The sequence below is a fragment of the Rhinatrema bivittatum genome, chromosome 2 (genome assembly GCF_901001135.1).
Source record: "Rhinatrema bivittatum chromosome 2, aRhiBiv1.1, whole genome shotgun sequence".
In the NCBI taxonomy this organism is placed as follows: domain Eukaryota; kingdom Metazoa; phylum Chordata; class Amphibia; order Gymnophiona; family Rhinatrematidae; genus Rhinatrema; species Rhinatrema bivittatum.
The window spans coordinates 175,412,359-175,435,460 of NC_042616.1; the positions used below are offsets into that span (position 1 = coordinate 175,412,359).

Genomic DNA, 23,102 nt, shown 5'->3' on the forward strand with positions numbered 1-23,102 from the left:
TTGAATGAAAACACCAAACACGTGTCTTTAGTATGCACTGTAGCTTCAAGTCAGCAAAAACTTTCTTTAAAATGTTACATTCCTGTGTCCAAGCTGGGTAACCTATGCTGGGATCATATCATTGTGTCAGTCAGTACCTTACATTATCTGAGCTGAGGAAGAAAATCTGTGGCTGCTTATCCAATTTAATTTACAATTCTCTGATTATTGTTTTACATATATTTAGTGCAAAAAAAAAAAAATTGGACCTTAAAGATGTTATTTGATCTCTTCAACAAATACAATGTTGATGAATTTTGCCCTTTTGCAATTATTATACTGACCTGCAGTCTGCTGTTGTGGAATCTGAGTCTGGTGTGGTAAATTCCTGTAAAATGATAATGTAGGTTATAACACAATCTTGAAGGATGAAAGCTGCAACAAAATTGGCCGATCAGTCTACTCTTTGATGTCCTACCTGTATTGTTACACTATGGGGCAGATTTTTAAAATTACACGCGGGGGTACATTTGTGCGCGCTACTCAGCGCGCACAAATGTACACCCGATTTTATAACATGCGCGCTACCGCACGCATGTTATAAAATCCAGGGTCGGTGCGTGCAAGGGGGTGCACATGTGTGCACCTTGCGCGCGCCGAGCCCTAGGGGACGCCCGATGGCTTTCCCCGTTTCCTCCAAGGCGCTCCGAAATTGGAGCGGCCTTGGAGGGAACTTTTTTTTTGTTCCCCCCCACCTTTCCCTCCCTTCCCCTATCTAACCCACCCCCCAGCCTTACCTAAATCCCCCCCAGCTTATTTTGTTGAGTTATGCCTGCCTCTGGCAGGCGTAACTTGTGCGTGCCGGCTGTCTGCCAGCGCGGCAGGCCCCGACACAGGCCGCTGTGTTGGGGCACTCGCCCACGGCCCCGCCCATTTTTGCAAGCCCCGGGACATACGTGCGTCCCGGGGCTTGCGCATGCCGCCAAGCCTATGCAAAATAGGCTCGGCGCGCACAGGGGGGGGGGTTTAAGGGTTATGCCCGTGACCCTTTTAAAATCTACCCCTATTGTTTTTACCAATCCATTACATCAAGAATCTTTCCCAGCTCAATGCAAATCAAGAAAATCAGGGAAAGTGATCATCCATAGGACAGGATAACAGGACTACAGACTGTGCATTAAAGATTAAGATTAAAACACTTCTCAGGTGCTAATTCCTCAGATGTTAATCTCATATTTCAGAAAGCATTGCAGTAGTAATGCAATGCTCAAGAAAAGTAGTACTTGTTATTTTTATAATTACTGCAAACCAATGAAATAAAAGAGGGAAAAGTGGTTTAAGAACATACAGAGTGTCATTTTCAAAGTCATTTCCGCAGGTAAGACAGTGTACTCCATGTGGGATTGGTCTTTTACAAAATTGCCTGCCCAATATACAGGCAAAAGAACACACAAGGGTCTGTATGCACCCAAGTTTATCCTCAGTGAGCGGAAGCACTCCTGGGGGTGAAGTTTCCACTTACGTGCATACTTTTGCATTTTCATAAATATGCGCATATTTTTCTTCCAACATTCTATTTGAAAATTGCTGTAAAGTCTACAAGTAAAAAGGACCTGCAGATTTTATACCAATCTGGGCAGTTACAAAATTACCCTAGCAGAGAACAAGGAAGGTATACGACATGTTTGCAGTCAGTAATACAATGGACACTCTGGTGGGGTGTTTCAGCATAAAAAATTACTGTTATCAAAAACTCTTCACCACAATCAGCAGACAGTTTCCAAGTGATATTAAGAAAAATCTAAATGTGCTTTTTGTCATAGGCCTGATTCTCTGAATGAATATCATAAGAACATAAGAAATTGCCACGCTGAGTCAGACCAAGGGTCCATCAAGCCCAGCATCCTGTTTCCAACAGAGGCCAAACCAGGCCACAAGAACCTGGCAAGTACCCAAACACTAAGAAGATCCCATGCTACTGATGCAATTAATAACAGTGGCTCTTCCCTAAGTAAACTTGATTAATAGCAGTTAATGGACTTCTCCTCCAAGAACTTATCCAATCCTTTTTTAAACCCAGCTATACTAACTGCACTAACATCCACATCCTCTGGCAACAAATTCCAGAGCTTAATTGTGCATTGAGTGAAAAAGAATTTTCTTAGATTAGTCTTAAATGTGGTACTTGCTAACTTCATGGAATGCCCCCTAGTCTTTCTATTATTCAAAAGTGTAAATAACTGATTCACATCTACTTGTTCAAGACCTCTCATGATCTTAAAGACCTCTGTCATATCCCCCCTCAGCCGTCTCTTCTCCAAGCTGAACAGTCCTAACCTCTTTAGCCTTTCCTCATAGGGGAGCTGTTCCATCCCCTTTATCATTTTGGTTGCCCTTCTCTGTACCTTCTCCATCACAACTATATCTTTTTTGAGATGCAGCGACCAGAATTGTACACAATATTCAAGGTGCGGTCTCACCATGGAGCGATACAGAGGCATTATGACATTTTCCATTTTATTAACCATTCCCTTCCTAATAATTCCTAACATTCTGTTTCGTTTTTTGACAGCTGCAGAAGACACTGAGCCAACGATTTTAAAGTATTATCCACTATGATGCCTAGATCTTTTTCCAGGTAGCTCCTAATAAGGAACCTAACATCGTGTAACTACAGCAAGGGTTTTTTTCCTATATGCAACACCTTGCACTTGTCCACATTAAATTTCATCTGCCATATGGATGCCCAATCTTCCAGTCTTGCAAGGTCCTCCTGTAATGTATCAGAATCTGCTTGTGATTTAACTACTCTGAATAATTTTGTATCGTCTGCAAATTTGATTACCTCACTCGTTGAATTCCTTTCCAGATCATTTATATATATATATATATATATATATATATATATTGAAAAGCACCGGTCCAAGTACAGATCCCTGAGGCACTCCACTGTTTACTCTTTTCCACTGAGAAAATTGACCATTTAATCCTACTCTCTGTTTCCTGTCTTTTAACCAGTTTGAAATCCACGAAAGGACATTGCCTCCTATCCCATGACTTTTTAGTTTTCATAGAAACCTCTCATGAGGGACTTTGTCAAATGCCTTCTGAAAATCCAAATACACTACATCTACCAGTTCACCTTTATCCACATGTTTATTAACCCCTTCAAAAAAATGAAGCAGATTTGTTAGACAATTCTTATCTTGGGTAAATCCATGTTAACTGTGTTCCATTAAACCATGTTTTTCTATATGCTTTATGATTTTGATCTTTAGAATTGTTTCCACTATTTTTCCCGGCACTGAAGACAGGCTCAATGGTTATAGTTACCTGGATCGCTCCTGTGGCCCTTTTTAAATATGGGGGTTACATTGGCCACCCTCCAGTCTTCAATTACAATGGATGATTTTAATGATAGGTTACAAATTTTAACTAATAGATCAAAAATTTCAATTTTAGTTCCTTCAGTACCCTAGGATGCATACCATCTGGTCCAGGTGATTTGCTACTCTTTAGTTTGTTAATCTGGCCTACTACATTTCCAGGTTCACAGTGATTTGGTTCAGTTCATCGGATATATTTTTAAAAGTCTTTATTATGAGTTTTTGCCTCTGTGGTCAACTTCATTGCAAATTCTCTCTTTGCCTGTCTTATCAATGTTTTATACTTGACAAGCCTTATGTTTTATCCTATTTTCTTCAGATGGATCCGTCTTCCAATTTTTGAAGGATTTTTTTTGGCAAAAATAGCCTCTTTCACCTCACCTTTTAACCATGATGGTAATCGTTTTGCCTTCCTTCCACCTTTCTTAATGCATGGAATACATATGGACTGCGCCTCTAGGATTGTATTTTTTTTGTTTTGTTCTAATCATGTTTTATTATCAAAGCAAACATGATGCACTAACACAGTGATATCTGCATAAACAGAGTAAATGCAAGTACAATATACAGAATACAAAATACAAAATGCAATAATTCTCTGCAGATAATATAACATACAGAAACAAGAGCATCTGTCTGCCCCAACAAAGGTTTTATAAGCATTGAGTCATTAATTTATTTATTTACCCCCTCCCAACCCCTGCTGACAACAAGGACAAATCTGTGTATACCATTCAATTATCAATAATGCTGGCAAAAATAAAGGATCAAATAGTGGGAATGAAAAGTACTGCGAGTATAAATGACCTGAATCATGGAGGATCAAATAATAGAAGAGCAGACTATCTACTTCTGCTCTGCTAGCCAAGTCTGAGAAAGACTTGGAGGCGATCATGGTGAGTTGCTGTCAGGCAAGCCATCTGGAATAGAAAATGAAGTTTATGTTGCATCATGGCAAGACTAGGTGCCTTGCTGTCTTTCCAGTGTTGAGCCAAAACTAACCTTGCTGCAATAAAAGTTTGTTGGAGGAAGCGCTGTGTGTCTTTATTTAAATCTTCCAAAGGTAGAGTCAACAGTACATGCCACGGTTCTGCCTTAAGGTCAATTTTGAGAATAGAAGAAGTCCAGGACATAACTGATGACCAGTAAGTTTGCACTTTCGGACACTGCTACCACATATGATAATACGTGCCCACCTCGCCACATGCCCGCCAACATTGATCAGATGACCTTGGTACAAATTTATGTACTTGAATTGGTGTATAGTGCCATCTGTAGAGTAACTTATAGCAGTTTTCTTGTATGCTTGCTGAAATGGAGCACTTATACACTGCGGTGTATATCATGTCCCAGTCCTTGTTAGATAATTGTTGGGCGAAATCTTCAGCCCATACCTTTTGCTGTCAGAAAGTATTTAGATCTTTACCACTTAATAAAACATATATTTTTGATATGACACCTCGTACATGGTGAGCATTAATACAGATATTTTCAAACAGTGTAGTAGTTAGTCGTAGTGTGCCTCATCTAGACCCCTGCTTAATAGCATGATACACACTGGCGTATAAAAGAAAATTCACCTGTGCCAAGTGAAAACGAGTACCCACATCCTCCCAGGACATAATAAGGTCTTGTTTTTTAATATCCTTGATGCATAGGATACCCGCTTGCATCAGTTGGGAAGCTGGTCCTTCCTGCTGAGGGGATGGAAGTATTGAATTACCAAAAATATGGGTTAATGGTGTATGCTGTTCAGGACCTATTAAGGCTGTTCTCCAACGAGACCACTCCTGTAGGGTAGTTTCTAAAGCATATGGTATATAATCACCAGGTGGACTTGGGTTGCCAAGGGAGAGCAGATAATGGTTGAGACCCAGAAAAAGATTGTTCAAATAGTGCCCATTGTCGTAAAGCCGTAGTTCTGTGTAGGATGACTAGGGCTCGATGTTGCACTGCGCAGAAGTATCCTTCTAAATTGGGTACACTAAGGCCCCCTCTTACTTTCGGAAGGTATAGGATTGTCCTATTAACCCTAGGTGGACGTTTTCTCCAAATAAGTCAAAAAATGAGTTTCTGTCATTTTTTCAGTAGTGAAGAAGGAATAATTATCGGTATCATGGTGAAAAAGTAGAGTAATCTAGGCAAAACATTCATTTTGATAATGGCTATACAACCCAGCCATGAAAAGGTACCCCTTGACCATCCGCCTAAATCTCTCTGAAGGGGGTGTAATTATTTATTTATTTATTTATTTATTTATTTATTTATTTATTTATTTATGTGTTTTTATATACCGGGACACATTGGGAACATCATCTCGGTTCACAGAGAACTAAAAATAGCAACAAGCTTTACAGAGAACAAGTTACAAGGTGTAAGTTAATAATAATTAAGTGTAATAATTAAGTGTAATAATTATATCAGTCATAATTAAATAATAAATAATAATAATAAATAAATAATAATCAGGTGTAATAATTTAGTGTATAATAATTAAGTGTAAGTTAATAAGGTGTAAGTTAATAATAATAATAATTAATCATTATGTTAATAATAATTAAGTAAGTTAATAATAATTAAGTGCATGAAGCTGACTAGCACGACTTCTGATATGGACGCCCAAATATTTCAAGGCCTTAGCTGCCCATTTAAAAGGGAAGTGCTTTGCAATTTCAGTGACCTCGGATTGGGGGAGGTTGATATTAAGGATCTCCGATTTATCATAATTCACCCATAGTCCAGATATGCTACTGAAAGAGGTCAGCTCCATCATGATACCCTGTAGGGAGGGAGAGGGATCTGTCAAAGTAAGCATGACATCGTCTGCGAACAAATAAATCTTAAAGTGGTATTGGTCTTTAACAATTCCCTGTATGCTAGTCGCAGCTCTGATGCGGTTTGTAAATGGCTCTAAAAATAATGCAAACAGAAGGGGTGATAATGGACAACCTTGTCTCGTGCCACGGTCTATTGGGAAGGCATCACCGTAACTGCCATTGATTTTTACTCTGGCAGAGGGGTGGTCGTAGAGTTTCATAATCCACTGTATAAAATAGGAGCCGAACCCCAAACGTTTAAATGTTTCAAACAGAAAAGGCCAATGAACCAAGTCAAATGCCTAGTGAAAGAAGGACTGTTGGGATGCCACACTTTTGCATGTATTCGATTAAATTCAAAATCCTGCAAACATTATCAGCTGCTAGTCATCCAGGGACAAACCCCACCTGATCTGAGTGTACTAGGTTAGGGAGCACATTATTCAACCTAGCTGCTAAGATTCGAGCCAATATTTTCAGATCAAGTTTGGTCAATGATATTGGCTGATATGAACCGCATTGGTCTGGATTGCGGCCCGGTTTTGCAATTACTGATATTCCTGCCGTGTTAGCATGACGGTCTAAGCAATTGTTATCCCTGAGCGAATTAAACATATCCATCAAAAGAATTGTAAGGGTCGCCTTAAATGTTTTATAGTATGCAGCAGTGAACCTATCTAAAGCCCGGTGATTTTCCCAATTTCAGCTTTTTAATGGCTTCTTCTACTTCAAATATTGTTATAGGTTTGTCCAGTAACGAAGATTGTTCGAGGGTGAGCACCGAAAGGGCTACAGAGTCCAGATAATCTGTTATAGTGGATTCAGCCACCGGTCCCCCTGAAGCGTGCAAGGTGGCATAGAAATTTGTAAAAGCCTGCCAGATGTCTACAGATGAAGTCACAGTTTCCCCCTGCGGGTTGCAAATTTTTGCTACCAATGTGTGGGCTCGGGCAACCTTTAGTTTATGTGCAAGATATCTCCCTGCTTTATTGCCGCCTTCAAAATATTGTTGCTTTAGCATATTAAGGGTGTGACTGATAGCAGCATCATCGATGGTTCTTAGGGAGTCCCTGACCCTTAGCTTCTTTTGATACACTGTAGTAGATAGAGAAAGCTTATGTTGCTGCATCAGATAGTCAAGTTCTTGTAACAGAGACCTGTGGTGCTGTTCCCGCTCCTTGTTACAGTATGCTGCTCTTGCAATGAGTAAGCCCCTTATGACAGCCTTAGAACATTCCCATTCTGCAGTATGAGGCATGCCCTCAGTTCGATTATTCTCAAAGTAGGATTTAATTTGTGTATCCAATTTACTAACAAAATCACTGTCACACAGCAAACTGTCATTAAGTCGCCAGGTACGAAATCCACTATCAGGCTCCTGCAACAAACTCCATCCAAATAGGGGCATGGTCTGACCAGTTTATGCTATCTATGCCAGTTTTACTAACCACATTTTGGATAGTGTGATTAATAAAGTAGTGTATACGGGAAGATGTGCAATGTGGCTTGGAAAAAAATGTATAAGAGTGAGACCTTGGATTTCTTTGGCACCAAATATCTATTAGGCTCCATCTCTCCAAGAAGTTGTGCCAATCCCGCTTCATGCCTCTAACTACAGTGCCGCTATGAGATATATCAAGATTGGGATCTTGAACGGCGTTAAAATTGCCACCAATGATAAGTTTGCCAGTTGCATGATACTGAAGTACTTTGTCAATGGTGTTTAAAAATGCCACCTGGTTTGCATTTGGAAAATAGACATTGAGAAGGATGTAGACTTGGGAACCTACCCTAATTTGAAGCAGCAAAAATCGGCCATTGTCATCCGCTAGTTTAAACAGAACCTCATGCACCAGCAAATTGTCTATAATTATTCCTACCCCTGCATATCGGGAACTCTTTGTGCTAGCAGCCCAATGAGCACTCTTTTATAGGGATGTGAATCGTTTTTGAACGATTAAAATTATCGTCAGATAAACTCGCAAAGATATTTAAATTTGAGGTTAATTAACTTTCCTTCTATAAAATATACCTCATTGCGAGATATGTTTAAAAAATACTTGATGGAAGTTCTCTTATTTCCAACAGAGGCTATACCACCTGTTTCGAGTATTTATTTTGTTAAGAAAACAACTGTACCATCCCAACAGGAACAAAATCCCCCTATTAATATAGGGGATGACTTAACAGCAATTCTTGAATCCTCTACAGTGGAACAGTTGGAATTCCGAGGAACTGTTATGTGTACTTTTATTTTTTCTGGAGATCGAGATTCCGTATTAAAATGCTTTCTTCGTAATAGAGAAAAGTTGTTTTTTGATGAAAAAATCAGAATATATCCAGATATCGCAAGAAGTACTCAGTTACGTAGAAGACAGATGTTACAAATGTGCCAAGAAGCCAGACAACTGGGGGCCAAAATAACAGTCAGATACCCTTGCAAATGTCTAATGTATATTAACAACAATAGATACGTGTATTATGATCCCTCACAATTGCGTTCCTATATTGATAATTTTGAAGCTGAGAGAGCTGAACCCTAGAGTAGGGCAGTAATGATTATGCTAACTCTCCTTTTGATTTCTTATAATTGTAATGATGGAAATAATGCTCTTGTATATTGTCTTGGATCTCCCATTACATTCCTTAATATTTTTATAGTAATGTGCAGGAGTTTGAGTGAAATTTTCTTTTGGTTTATTGTGTAATGTATCTTCCTGGAAGTAGGATGGATATAAGATTATTGTATTATGGAAATCCTGAAACTCTTGTTTAATTATTGAAAAATTTAATAAATTTAATAAATATTAAAATATTAAAAAAAAATAAAAATTATCATCAGATAATTTTAAAATCGTCCAAAATCGTTAGATACACGATACAATACAAATGCCCCCGATTTATCGTCAGGGGCATTTGTATTGTATCGTTAAATAGGGCGCGGGAAAACCGGCACACCAAAAAAACCCTAAAACCCACCCGAACCTTTAAAACAAATCACCCACCCTCCCGAACCCCCCCCAAATGTTTTAAATTACCTGGGGTCCAGTGGGGGGGTCTCGACGTGATCTCCTCCCGCTTTCTGGCCACCGCTGCGTTGAGAAATGGCGCCGGTGGCCCTTTGCCCTTATCATGTGACAGGGCAAAGGTAGCGCCGGCGCCATTTTGTTTCCTGGCTCCCGACATCATGCGTGCGGGAGATCGCCCCCGGACCCCCGCTGGACCCCCAGGGACTTTTGGCCAGCTTGGGGGGGGGGCCTCCTAACCCCCACAAGACTTGCTAAAAGTCCAGCGGGGGTCCGGGAGCGACCTCCTGCACGCGGGCCGTATTGCCAATCTTCAAAATGGCACCGGCGCTACCTTTGCCCTCACTATGTCATACGACCTTGCTCATTTTAAAGAGTTCAAACACGAATTTGATGATATCAAATGGACGGTGTTAGAAATCATCAATCAGCATTGGAGAGGTGGAAATCGTGTACAGACCTTGAGACAGTGCGAGCAGAAGTGGATCTTTCAATTAAAATCAGTGACCCCTGGTGGCTTGAATAAAGACATTGAATGGTTTCATTTCTGGCGATTGCCCGCCGAAATCAGGAATCACTTGACTGTCAGGTGGATACTAGACGCAACTGCATTTAAATTCAGACCGACCCAAGCCGCTCTACCGCTAAGAACTTTAAGCGGGGAGATGGCGTTGGGTCCGGTAAGTTTACTTGTTTTTCTTCCCTCTGCAATTGTACATCGTTAAAACATTGTTTGTAAAGAAGTAATATTGCTGAATTTAATCAAAGAATTTTTACACATTTTTAGAAAACTTTGATGGACCTCTAACATCATTGAAGTTCTTTCCTTTGTAAGAATCTACGATTACCTAAAGATCTGTTTGTATCCCCGCTAAAATAAGGGGAGTGCTGAATCAGGAGAGTTTGAATACACGTCTCTGAAGCAGCTAGTGTGGCGAAACGCGCGCGTCGGACGAATACCCCCGACAGCTACGGGATGAATGACCCCGACAATGGATGAATAAGGGAAGTTGTTTCTTTCTTTTTTAAACTTATAATGAAAAAATCCATAAAAATTGAACTGAGCTATGTGGACCAATTGATTAAAAGTGACCCTAATGAAGTGCATGAAATGCAAGTCTGACTTGTGAGCACTTGGGTGGTATGATGGTCCTTAAATTCATAAGTAAATATTGATATGCACAGCGTTGAAGTTTTTTCAAAATTCTAAACACCACGTATTTCAATATAGTTTACTGTACTCGTGGGGTTACCCATTAAGAGATCTTTTATATTTGGTAATTGAAATCTCCCATTATTATTGCACTGCCAAATTAGTTAGCTTCCCTGATTTCTCTTAGCATTTCATCATCTGTCTGACCATTTTGTCCAGGTGGACAGTAGTATACTCCTATCACTATACTCTTAAATGGCAGGCACCATGGAAAATCCTTCTTTCCAGGAGGTACAGGATAGTTCCATGGTGATGGGTACTGGATTCCGGTGTCCTTCTCTGGGGTTCCCAGGGACCTTTCTGATAGAGATGGGGTATGCAGGGATAAAAAATTAGATTTCGTTTTTTGTTCATTTTCAGGAGGTATTTTCCTATGAATTTCAGTTCATGGAATGTTTGATTAATTTCATTTGAGTGAAAACAACAAATCAAACATTAACCCCCCCCCCCCCCCCCCCCCCCCCACACACACACACACACACGCACACAAAAAACAAAAAACAGAAACAAAAATGAATATGGGCCTCCCAAAGCCTCCCATTCCTTCTTGCCACCCACCAAGAAAAATGCCAGGGTCAAGATTCCCCCCCCCCCCCCAGTCCCCACTTATCTGGTCTGGTGGGGATCTGCCAGCGAGGCCTAGGCCCAGGCCAAAGCCTTGGCCTTGCATAGGCTGAGGATGCGGTAGGTCACTGTGAGAATGGCATTGGCTTACTCAAGGCCAAAACCTCGGGAGCCCAGCCCCAGGACAGACACTGCAGCCTGGCCCAGAGGCCAGGTCCCAGAGCCGGGGCCTCAGTCAAAACTGGAGCTCAGGCTTGGGCCCAATGCTATGGCCCTATCCGAAGGCCAGGTCCAGATCCCTGGGCCTTGGTCTAGGCTGGAGCCTGGGCCCAGATCCAACACTGCAGCCCAGCCTGGAGGTCAAGTCCCAATGGGTGGGCCTCAGCCTAGGCAGGAGCCCAGGCCCAGGTCTGATGCTACAGCTCGGCCCAGATCCAGGCCCAAAGCTGGGGCCTGAACTGGAGCCTGGCACCCTATGCCATACAGCAAAATGGCACCTTCCGCTGGAGTGAATGCATCAAAGTTAATTAATTCTGGCACAAACCTAGCAGACTGTGTAAGTTGAAGAAGAAAAAAAGAAAGAAGAGGATGTCATCAGAGCTCCTCCAAAGCCTGGGCCTGATCCTAGACAGAGGCACATATGTTGGGACCTGGCCACCAGGCTAGGACCCGATGTTAAGCCTAGGTTTGGGCTGAGGCCCCAGCGTTGAGACACAGCCTCTGGGCCAGGCCCTGGCATCAGGCCTGGGTCCAGACTGAGGCCCTGGCATCAGGACCCAGCATCCTGGCCAGGCTGTGGCATCAGGCCTGGGCACAGGCCCTGGCCTTGGCCTAGGTTCAGGCCCAGGCATCAGGATTCAGCCTCCAGGCTGGGCCCTGGCATCGGACCTGGGATGGGGGTTGAGAAACAGGCATTGGGTCCTGGTCTGGCCACTTCCACAGATACCTATCGGATCAGGAAAGTGATTAATTGGGGGGGGGCTTGGGTCTTGGCCAAGGCCCCAGTGTCGGCCTGGGCCTAGGCCAAGACCTCAGTGTTCAGCTCGGGCATAGACCATGGCCCCTGCTTTGGGCATCAGCCTATGCCCTAAGTGAAGACCTGGCCTTGTGCCTAGGCACAGGTCCTATACCTTCATTTAAAACAAATGCAACGAACAAAGTTCGATTCAATTGGGGGCCCTCAATTTGTTTCAGGGTCACCCAACCTGCCCTTAATTCATTGTGTTTTGTGCATTTGTAAGAGTCCAAAAGAAAGCAGGAAAAAAATAATGTCCTCCTCAACCTCTCCTCATGGGTAGGAATGGCGACATAAAATTCCTCCCAAACAAAAATAGGAGCAAAAAGCTTCATAAAAATCCTAGAAAGAATTCTGTCTGAAGGCAAGAACTGCTGCCCATCCAACTCCTTAGGATGTGAGCTCTAATTCCCCTTCTTCTGCCCTCCTCCAGGTAGGGGGTACAGTTCCCCATAGACAGAAACAGGACTCTGTGTGGTATTTCCAACTTTTTTTTCCATTTAATTTTACAAATTGATTCTAATACTACTGGGAGACTGCACTGGGAAGGGAAAAATCTTACATATCAATTATATCTTTTAATATCTGGGACCAATACTCAAAACCACAATATTAGAAGTCTAGCTATATTGTAGCCGGATAAGTCGGGGGCATTCCAGGGGCAGGTAAGAGGTGTTCCAGGGAGGAGTGTAGTTAGCAGGTTAAGCTATCCAGCTAACTCTGACTGTGCTGAAGGGCTGGTCTAAAGTTAGTCGGATATACTTATCCAGCTAACTTTAAGATAGTCTGGTATATTCAGAGGAGTTGCCGCACCACTAAATATTACCCAGATAAGTGCATCTGGCTAACTTATGTAGCCGCTCAGCAACTGAATATCGACCCTTTACATGTCTAACTAGTAAAAATGGAGAATAATATCATCTGTTTTCAGATGATTACATACAAAATTGCCTAAAGGCCTCTCAATGTAATATGGTCTATTTGAACTGCATCATATAGTAAACTATAAGAAATGGTTCACAGCTGCTCAATTTTTGTAATCCAACACTGAGGCAATTTTATGCTCAAATTATTTGCAAAATATCAAATAGAGAACAGTCCCATAATTTAATTTCCATTTAGTGAAAAATCATTGGAAGTCAAGTCTTATAGAAAATATGAATCATATTTAAACATGGTCTTGTAGATTCAACACAACTGATCCCCTTATTATCAATGCCTAGAGATATGCCACCAAAAAGCTTTCGGGTGGGGTGTTTCATTTTGTTTTTTTGATTTGTGTCATTAAATTTCTTTGTTTTGTTTTTCTGTGCAGTAAATTGAAATGAATAAAACAAAAAAGACAGCATATCCCTATATTAACAGTCCTATAAAACAAATTGTCTCTCACTTGAGGAAAGCACCCATGTCTGGTAAATTTAAGCGTGCGCCTGTAAATGTCACATCTAAAATAATCTAATTAATTCCTGCCTGTTTTTCAAATTGTCGTCCCATGTCATCCTTGCCATTTTTAGCAAAGATCATTGAAAATGCAGAATTGAAACAATTAACTGAATTCATTGATGAGCACTGAATTCTCAACCAATTTCAATTTGGGTTCCAGAAGACATTTAGTACCGAGAGACTCTCTTGTCAAGTTTTGATGTGATAGATGTCAGAGCTTTGTTCTGACAATGCTAGATATATTAGCGTCCTTCAATACTCTGAATCACAAATTGCTACTGTCTCATTTGGAAAATATTTGCATTTCTGGTACTGTTCTCAAATGGCTTTCATCTTTTCTTATGGAGTGTTCTTTTCAAGTATAAATAGGTACCTCTACTTCCTCATGGTATCCGGTTGTGACAGGAGTTCCACAGGGATAGGTATTGTCGGGCATTCTATTCATTTATATGGCCCCTATTTGTAAATTGTTCTCCAGCCTAGAGGTGGGATATCATCCTTATACTGATGACATTCAATTCGTTGTCCCTTATAGATCATTGTGGGCAATTACATTTGGCATGGTTTATCAGCAATAAAGACAAGGCTATTTTACAGTAGACTTGCCGTCAATGTGGATAAAACAGAAGTCATGATATTAAAGAGATTTCTTTCTTATGAAGGCCCTACTGTTTTCCATTTTGAAGGGTAAGATATTCCAATTTCATTTCAGGTCAGAAATCTAGGTTTTCTTATGGAATATGATTTATCACTGTGAGCTCAAGTTAAGGCAGTAGTAAAATTAGCTTTTTGTAAACTACAGTTTTTGCACTGGTTAAAACCATTACTATCTTTTTCATTTTTTCAGACAGTACTTCAGACTTTGGTGTTGCCTTGCCTGGACTACTGTAATTCTTTGTATAGTGGGCTCCCTGCAAATGTTTTGAGGGCAATGCAATTGGTACAAAATTCAACAGCATAGATTCTTTCTGGAGCAAAGTGTAATGAGCATATACTGTAAACTCCCTTTCTTTTTTCTCTTCTTTGTTTATCTATTCAGTGGCAAATTAAATTTAAGTTGGCTTTATTAGTTAATAAGTTATTAAACTGTTCTTCATCACCCTGGATTTATGCAATGCTCGACATTTACAATTCGCCCCATATATTTGAGTCTTCTCATCGGGTATTTTTTAATATTCCATCCCCCCGGTTGGCATGCTGAAACAAGGGAGGCCTTCTCAATCACAAGCTCTGGAACTCTTTGCCTATACAGTTATGGCAAAAATTCTGTACTCTGACCTTTAAAAAGCAGTTAAAAGGAGGTGGTGACATCAACGAGCGGATGGCTGCTTAACTCCGAGCTCCCTGGCACCTTGAGCTAATATCTGCCTCCATCGCTGTCTATCCGCCCCAAACAAGGCTGATTTTGTACAAAGCTATCGTCCTGACCAACGATGATGACATAAAAAAAAAGGGGGGGGGGCCCGATTTTAAACAATATTTGTATGTAAAAGCTGGTCTGGATGGAGACGAGCCCAGTGGGCTAACAGAGGTTAAGATGGTGGACACAGCCGATAAAGAGATCGATATGGCTGTTAACCTGCCAGAAAAATTGCAGCCAGATGTACCTTCATGGGAGGAATTCCGCCAATGGTTTAGTGAAATTAGAAAAAAGATGATAGACAATAAAAGAGAACTGATTGATACGATGTCAGACTTGAAAGAAGAAATGGCTGACACAGACTGGAGAGTTGATGAATATGACACCAGGCAGGATGCCCAGGCCAACAAGCTAGGGAAGATCCAACAAATGTGTGATAAGCTGCAACTCTTCGATACCGACCTGCAATCCAAGCTGGAGGACTTAGAAAATCAAAATCGCAGATGTAACTTGTGATTCCGGAGTATCCCGGAGTCTGAGGAGTTCACAGACTGCCACACAGTGGTAAAGGAACTCAGCATGTTTTTTCTCGAGCAAAATAAATGCTGCTAGCTCCCAGGCCAATCCTCCTATCATTAAGCTAGAACGCGCACACCAATCGTTGGGGGCAAGGGTCGGCAACAGGCCCCGTGACATAACGGCGTGCTTTCTTCAATTCCCGGTGAAGGCGAGAGTAATCGTGGTAGCTAGGCGCAAACAATCCTGGATCTGTAAATCTCATTCTATCTCAGTGTTTGCAGACTTGTCGCCAACCACTATTAAAAAACGCTTGGTTCTGCGAAAGGAAGGATTCAAATACCGTTGGCTGTTTCTGTTTGGGATTGCCATCACAATTCAAGTCTCCACAACTAAAGCCTCTTCAATCAGTGAGGCAGCAGCCATTTTGAAAGCTGCAGGAATTGCAATCAAGATGCCGACATCTTTGACAGCTCTACCCATACCAGTGCGTGAAGACACCCCGTGATGGCAGAGAGTGGGGAAGGGAGGAAGAAGACTGCAATGGCATTCGGGTGACCCCCTGCTAGCTAAAGAATTGGGCAACAGATGAACTTTGTTTTAATCAGGTTTCACCTGGCTCTGTAGGCCCATTACTACTATTGATGGCGAGACAGCATGTTCTTTTGTGAACTGAATGATTGGGAGCCTTATAGTTTGTATGGCTTGTGGGTTCAGGGGTGGTTCTCTGCGATAGCTAGCAATAGAGGTGAGCTCGGTAGGAGCTGGCATAGCACCTGTGGGGTTCATCAGCTCTATCTGCAATGGCAGATTTGCTACAGGGTAGTAGTGGATGGGTCTGGGGGGGGGGGGGGAGGGGGTTCAATGTCTTCATGGTTAATGTTGTCTATTTTTTTCCTTGCAATTAATGTTGTTACCTGGGGTTTTATTTATAATGCTTCATCACTTATTACAAAGAGTATGGTGCCTATACAAAATCTGTGCGTTTGGATACTTGATATGTGGAGTGGGCTTCAGTTTGGGGACGTGCTTATACTACTATATCATGGATAGGTTCATCCTCCTGTCGTTTGTCAGCCAATTCTAAACTGTGTAACGGATGGCATCATTTAAGATATTTTCTATGAATGTGAAGGGACTGCATTCCCACCACAAAAGGCAACTCCTTAGATCCAAGATTCAAAGGCTTCCATAGTGCTACTGCAGGAAACGCACCTGAAATGCCATCATGAACATGCAATGGCATGGCCTTTGTTTTCCTCATGTTTTTTCGCACCAGCATATAGGGAAGCCAAATACTCTGGTGTGGGGATTCTTTTCCTAAAAACATTTGACTGCTCAATTTCTCACTCAGTGACAGACCCGAAAGGTAGATACTTACTGATGAAATTCACTGCAGGAGGAGAAACATATACCCTCCTAAACATTTATGCTCCTAACGTTGAGCAGGGCCCCTTTTATGACAGCTTATCTCACTTACTGGAAAAAAAGGGGGAGGAACATCTCATTATAGCTCGGGATTTCAATATGACCCTCTCTCCCCAAATAGACAACTTGGGAGGAGGGTCAGGGACCAGTCATCATCCCAAGCATCTAAAGTCCATTTTAAAATGCTGGGACTTGATTGACATTTGGAGACAGTGATCTCCTACTTATAGAAATTACTCTTTCTATTCAAACTCCCACAACACATATTCGAGGATAGATTTCTTTGTAATAGATACCTTACTGGTCAGCAAGATCACAGGAGCAGAGATTGGCTCCATCACTTGGACCAGTCACGCTCTTATATGGTTAGATGTTATGAATATGGGATTAGATCCAGGATGTCGCTTTTGGAAGCTTAATGATACCTTGCTAGCAGATGAGGGTTTTTGTGTTCAAATATCTGATATCATCTCAGATTATCTCGAGAGACATAAAGGGGTCAAGGACAACCCATCTCTCATATGGGATTGTCTTAAAACAGTAGTTCGGGGCCAATTGTTCTCCAGAGCGTCCTATGTGAAAGAAGTAAAAATGCAAAAGAAACAGCTCCTCAAACAGAAATAGCCAAACTAGCAGCCCAACACAAAAAGACCCTATCAAATTCAGTCCTGTTCTGATTGCAGAGGGTGAGGGATGCCCTATAGTCACTGGAGATAGATAGAATTGTATTACAACTTAATATAGTAAAGAAAGAGTATTTTGAATGGGGCAACAGATCAAGCTGTCTTCTTGCTCGACAGCTATAAAAGCATATCTCTCAAAACCAGATTATGGGGATTAAAGATGCAAAAGGCACTCTATTAACCTTGCCCATCGATATTAGGAAGAGGTTTCAACATTTTTATAGGGATCTTTATTGTGCAGATCCCGCAATCCCTGATAATCAGATAGTGTTATATTTGTCTCGAGTTGACCTCCTGCACCTCACCGAGGAAGAGAGGAGCAGCTTTGAGTGGGAGATTTCAATTCTTGAAATCCAACAGGTGACTAAGGACCTTAAGACGAACAAGACCCCGGGCCTAGATGGCTTCACGCCCCAATTCTATAAAACATTTTCCACAGATATTGCCATCCCATTTCAGATATTGTTTAACTCCCTGCAGAAGGGTATTTCCCTGTGTCAGGGTGCTAATGTGGTGGGCATTTCTATTTTGGGAAATCCTGGGTGTGACTCAAATTTATTGGGACCTATTTCATTAATTAATGTTGATCTCAAATTATTGACAAAGATCCTGGCTAACTATATGAACAGAGTTATGGCCCACTTAGTGCACCCTGATCAGGCAGGATTTGTTCTCGGCAGGATGGCCGCCGATAATGTGCGGAAAATCATAGATCTCATTTGGTGGGTGAAGAAAGAAAAAATACCTGTGGTCCTCCTGTCTGTGGACGCAGAGAATGCTTTCAATCTTGTACATTGGCCCTTTCTATTCCACACTTTTGAGAAGATTAATTTTGGCCCCCTCTTTTTGAATTGGCTGAGGCAACTCTATAATTCTCCAGCGGCGAGGGTAAAGGTTAATGGCTTCTACTCAGACCCTTTTGAGATCCAAAGAGGAATGCATCAGGGATGCCCCCTTTCCCCCTTGCTCTTTGCTTTATTCTTAGAACCCTTTGCTATGCAGGTTCATAATTCCTCCATAATAAAAGGGGTGGCTGTAGGTGGAGTCGAATATAAAATGTCAGTCTTTGCGGACGATATCTTGTTTACCTTAACCTTTCCAGAATCCTCACTGACAAGGGCAGTGAAAGCTCTGCAAGAGTTTAGCAGAGTTTATCTGGATTTAAACTAAACCTAGACAAGTCAGAGCTGCTAAACATTTCAACACCAGAGGTTAATGTTTCTTGGCTAAAGGCTGCCTTTCCCTTTAAATGGGCCACATGAACGATCAAATATTTAGGGGTTCATATCAGCAACAACATTGATGATCTATTCAATTTAAACTATAAACTCCTTCTTAATAAAATCTTTTTTGATTTAGGCATATGGTCAGGGTTAACCCTTTCATGGATGGGAAGAATAGTATCTATTAAGATAAATGCACTCCCAAGAATTTCCTACCTATTTCAATCCCTCCCTATACAGTTAACTCCAGCTATGTTAAAACAGTGGCAACAACGATTTTTTGCATTTATCTGGAAAAGGAGGCCATCTAGAATCGCCAGTAATATAATGTATAAGACTAAATTAAAAGGGGGCCTAGGGGTTCCACAGTTATATTGGTATTATGCAGCAGGCCATCTAAGAGCCCTTCTTGATTGGAGTAGGAAGGGGGAACAGAAACCCTGGGTAACTTTGGAGCAGGCCTTGGTTGGCAAAATGCCATTGTGGGCATTGCCATGGCAACCAAGGGAGATTTGGCACCCTATAAATAATCTGTCACCAGCTATATCCACATCTTTGAGATTGTGGCAACAATGGCATGTGAGGCTGGTAGGCCACCGGAGATACTTTTTCAACTCAGCCATACAGCACAACCTATCCTTCCCAGCAGGCAGCAGCGCTTACTTATTTTCTTCCTGGGTGGGGAAGGGGCTCTATCGGTTGGGCCAACTCTGGGAATCTGGGACTTTTTTAGCCTTCTCTACTTTAATGGACAGGTTCCAGCTGTCCCCTTCAGATGTATTCCCCTATCTTCAAATCCATCACTTTATGGTTGCAGAAAGGGTGAGAACAGATTTATCTCTGAGCAGGACACAATTCAAGCATTGGTGCAACCACACAGATAGAATGAAGGGCCTGATCTCTTGTCTATACAAATATTTTAATTCAGATCCAGCGGTTAAACCGGCATTTGTTATAGCATGGGAGAAGGATCTAAACCGCACCTTGACAAAGGAACAATGAGATAATATTTTTTATCACACTAAGAAGGGCTCTTTCTCTACTGTAATGTCAGAGAATAGCCATAAAATGCTTTTACACTGGTACCTTTCCCCAGTCAGGATTCACAAGGCATAACCTAGGTGAGCAGATCTATGTTGGAAAGGGTGTGGGCAATGAGGCACTTTTTTCATATGTGGTGGGAGTGCCCTAAAATTACTCAATTCTGGGAAATGTTATATACAATCATTCAGGAAATTACATTGGAGACAGTAATAGGCATGCCTGAATGTGTATTACTTAATCTACCTGTTGTGACTCATGCTTATACAAGCAGATTAATTCATCTTATAATTGTTATGGCACGATGTGAACTGTCTGCCAACTGGAAATCTAATGTGATTCCTTCTAAAGGATCAGTTATCTCTCGCCTAGAGAGGATCTGTGCTCTATATCTACTCACTGCATTGAAGAACCATAATATGCCCAGTTATCAAAAAATATGGGGTCCCTTCATCTCTTGGGTAAAGAAAAAACAAACCGAATCATGTTATCTTCAAGTCATGTTATCTTCAAGTCTATAGGCGCATCATTGCATGCAGTCTGAATATCTCTGGTGAAGCACTGTAATTAAGGTTTTAGTCTATCTTACCCTTTGGATGGGGGGGGGGGGGAGGAGAGACAGAAATAAGCTTGATGTGTGTAAAAAATATGAGTTTCTTAGTAGCAATATGTATAGACTACTATAGAATGCACGCTAGGTTAATGCCTGGTCCAAGGCAGGTGTTAAATGTTAAGCTTTAGCAAGCACGCACTAATAGGTAGATTTTAAAAGGGTTACGCACATAAGTTATGTGCGTAACCCTTTCAAAACCCTCCTGCGTGCACCGAGCCTATTTTGCATAGGCTCGGCGGCACGCGCAAGCCCCAGGACGCGCGTAAGTCCCGGGTCTTTCCCGGGGGGGCGTGTTGGGGGTGTGTTGCAGCGGCGTGTCATTCAGGGCCGTTCCGGGGGCATGGACGCGGGTGTGGTTCCAGCCCGGAGGCATTTCGGGGGCGTGGCGCTGGCCTGGGGGCGTGGTTGAGGCCTCCGGACCAGCCCCCGGGACCGGAACACGAGCGGGGCTGCCGGCCGGCGCGCGCAAAGTTAGGGGGGGGTTTAGATAGGGCTGGGGGGGTTTAGATAGATACGGGGGGCTACGCGCGTATCTTATAAAATCCAGCATACTTTTGTTCGCGCCTGGAGCGCGAACAAAAGTACGTGATCGCGCAAATATTTAAAATCTACCCCTTAGTGCACAACATGCTATTTTTCTGAATGCTCAACAACCTGAGAGTGCATGCCAATCTTTAGTCCACAGGCCCCTTAAATCATTAATAATTCAGCAAGAAAACTGACATTACACTGAAAGTGTAGTTACAGAAGAAAGAGATGAACAGATTGTAAATACATCTAGCCCTATGATTCAAATCAAAAGGCTAATTTTGACTGCTGGCATTCAGTCCTTCAGAAGATATTTTTATTAGATCTGTAAAATGCCAGTTACAACATTTTAATTTGACAAAGAATGAACAATTATCTTCTTTGCAATCTAAGTACATGACAATGGAATCTGCCACTAAAGTTAGGCCTATAGTCATTATGGACAAAGATAAATGGAAAGTTGAAGTCATGAGACAATTAAGTGATAATACAATGGTGGGAATGCCCATCTGCTGAATCCCTAGGAAAATATAAATCTTTCCTTACAAAATATTGTATACTAACCAATAAAGCAAAAAAAAAAATTACTATGCTAAACAGATTCACAGGGTTATATTTAATTCTAAACTGCTCTTTGAGGTTGTTAAACATTTCATTAAAGATGCTACATCTTCCATCTCGAGAAACTACAACCTTACAAAGGCCTCTTGCAATGAATATGTCACCACATTCTTAGACAAAATCAATAAGCTGAAAAAACAATTCCCTATCTCTTCTCCAACATAAGCTCCTGAAGACCCAAATAGCATGGTTAGGTGGTCAACATTCGACACAGTATCGAAGCTGGAAATTAGTCAAATCATTGCTAAAATTAAACCTGCGACTCACCCATGTAACCCAATTCCAGCCAGTTCCTTGAAACAAGTACACCAAGTTATCCCTACAACAATCACTACCTTAATTAATCACTCACTATCAGGAGGAATCAAAGCACATGGATTAAAACAAGTGGTAATAAAGCCAATTCTAAAAGATAAGACTGGTAGAACTGACAATTGGGACAACTAGCATCCAATAGCCATCTTGCCATTTCTCGCAAAAGTTCTCAAGAAAGCAGTGTTATTCCAACTTATAAATCACCTGGAAGATCAAAATATTCTCTTCCCAAATCAATTTGGATTTAGGAAACATCATTCAATTGAGACATTACTCCTCTCGGTTTTACAAGCACTTGGCGCTTATGAATCTTATTGTCTTGTGGTAATTGATCTAAGAACCGCCTTTGACACGGTAGACCATAACCTGTTATGCCATCAGATGAGAAACATTGCGATTGACAACAGGGTTCTCAGTTGGTTCTCTCCATTTCTGTCTAACAGAACATTCTAAGTCAAACTGGGCAACCTGACACTTTCCAGTGCGATACAGGTGTCCCTCAATGCTCAGCCCTCTCAGTAACACTATTTAATATTTACATGCTCCCACTGTGTAAAATACTGACAAATCTAGGTATAACATTCTTCCTGTATGCTGACATAATTTTATATTCCACTTTCCATATCACTTGAAAATACAGCTTCGACACTTTCTATCTATATGAAAGCAATAAGAACTATTGCTACTTAAACTGACATTAAACCCTAAATATACTGAAATAATTTAGCTGAGTAGAAATGCATCGATAGTTAGACCTGGGTAATTTTCAGATAGATGAGAATCTCACAATGAAAATGCACATCAATAAATTAATTAAGACAGGTTATGCCAAGTTGCGAATACTACATAGTTTGAAACCATTATTAACTTTTGTGGTCTTCCAGCAAGTCACTTAAAAATACTACCACTATTAAAAAATACTTCTGCAAGACTATTAACAGGATCTAGGAAACATGATCACAATACACCCTCACTGATGTCACTTGCACTGGTTAACAATACAATCCAGAACCTACTTTACTAATGATAATATTCAACATCATTCATTCCAATAACACCGGCTTGTTAGGAGTGACACTATGTGCATCCATATACACGCATATATGGGTGCACTTGAGCAGTTTTGAAAGTTATCCTCCTTCTGTTTACAGAAAGTTGAAGTAATTGTAGAAAGATTGGTTAATTCTATGAGACCAATATCCCCCACGGTCTATCCTCCAGTAATTTCTAGGACTTAGTCTTTCTCCAGGTATTTTACCAACTTCCAATCTAAGTACATGACAGAAGCTTCCCTTGGATCTGGCTCAGGCATTCCTTAGAACCCATAGTATA

The 23,102-nt window shown here is 41.4% G+C and overlaps 1 protein-coding gene across 7 annotated transcripts in view; it reads right to left on the bottom strand.

The window, feature by feature from the left end:
- The window catches only part of SGCE (sarcoglycan epsilon), a 107,378-nt gene that overhangs the window by 10,346 nt on the left and 73,930 nt on the right, over nt 1–23,102 (bottom strand). For all 7 annotated transcript variants that reach the window (XM_029588908.1, XM_029588904.1, XM_029588902.1 and 4 more), the window contains one exon: nt 324–367. In XM_029588908.1, the coding sequence (XP_029444768.1) occupies nt 324–367 (44 nt within the window). The remainder of the gene's footprint in view (nt 1–323; nt 368–23,102) is intronic.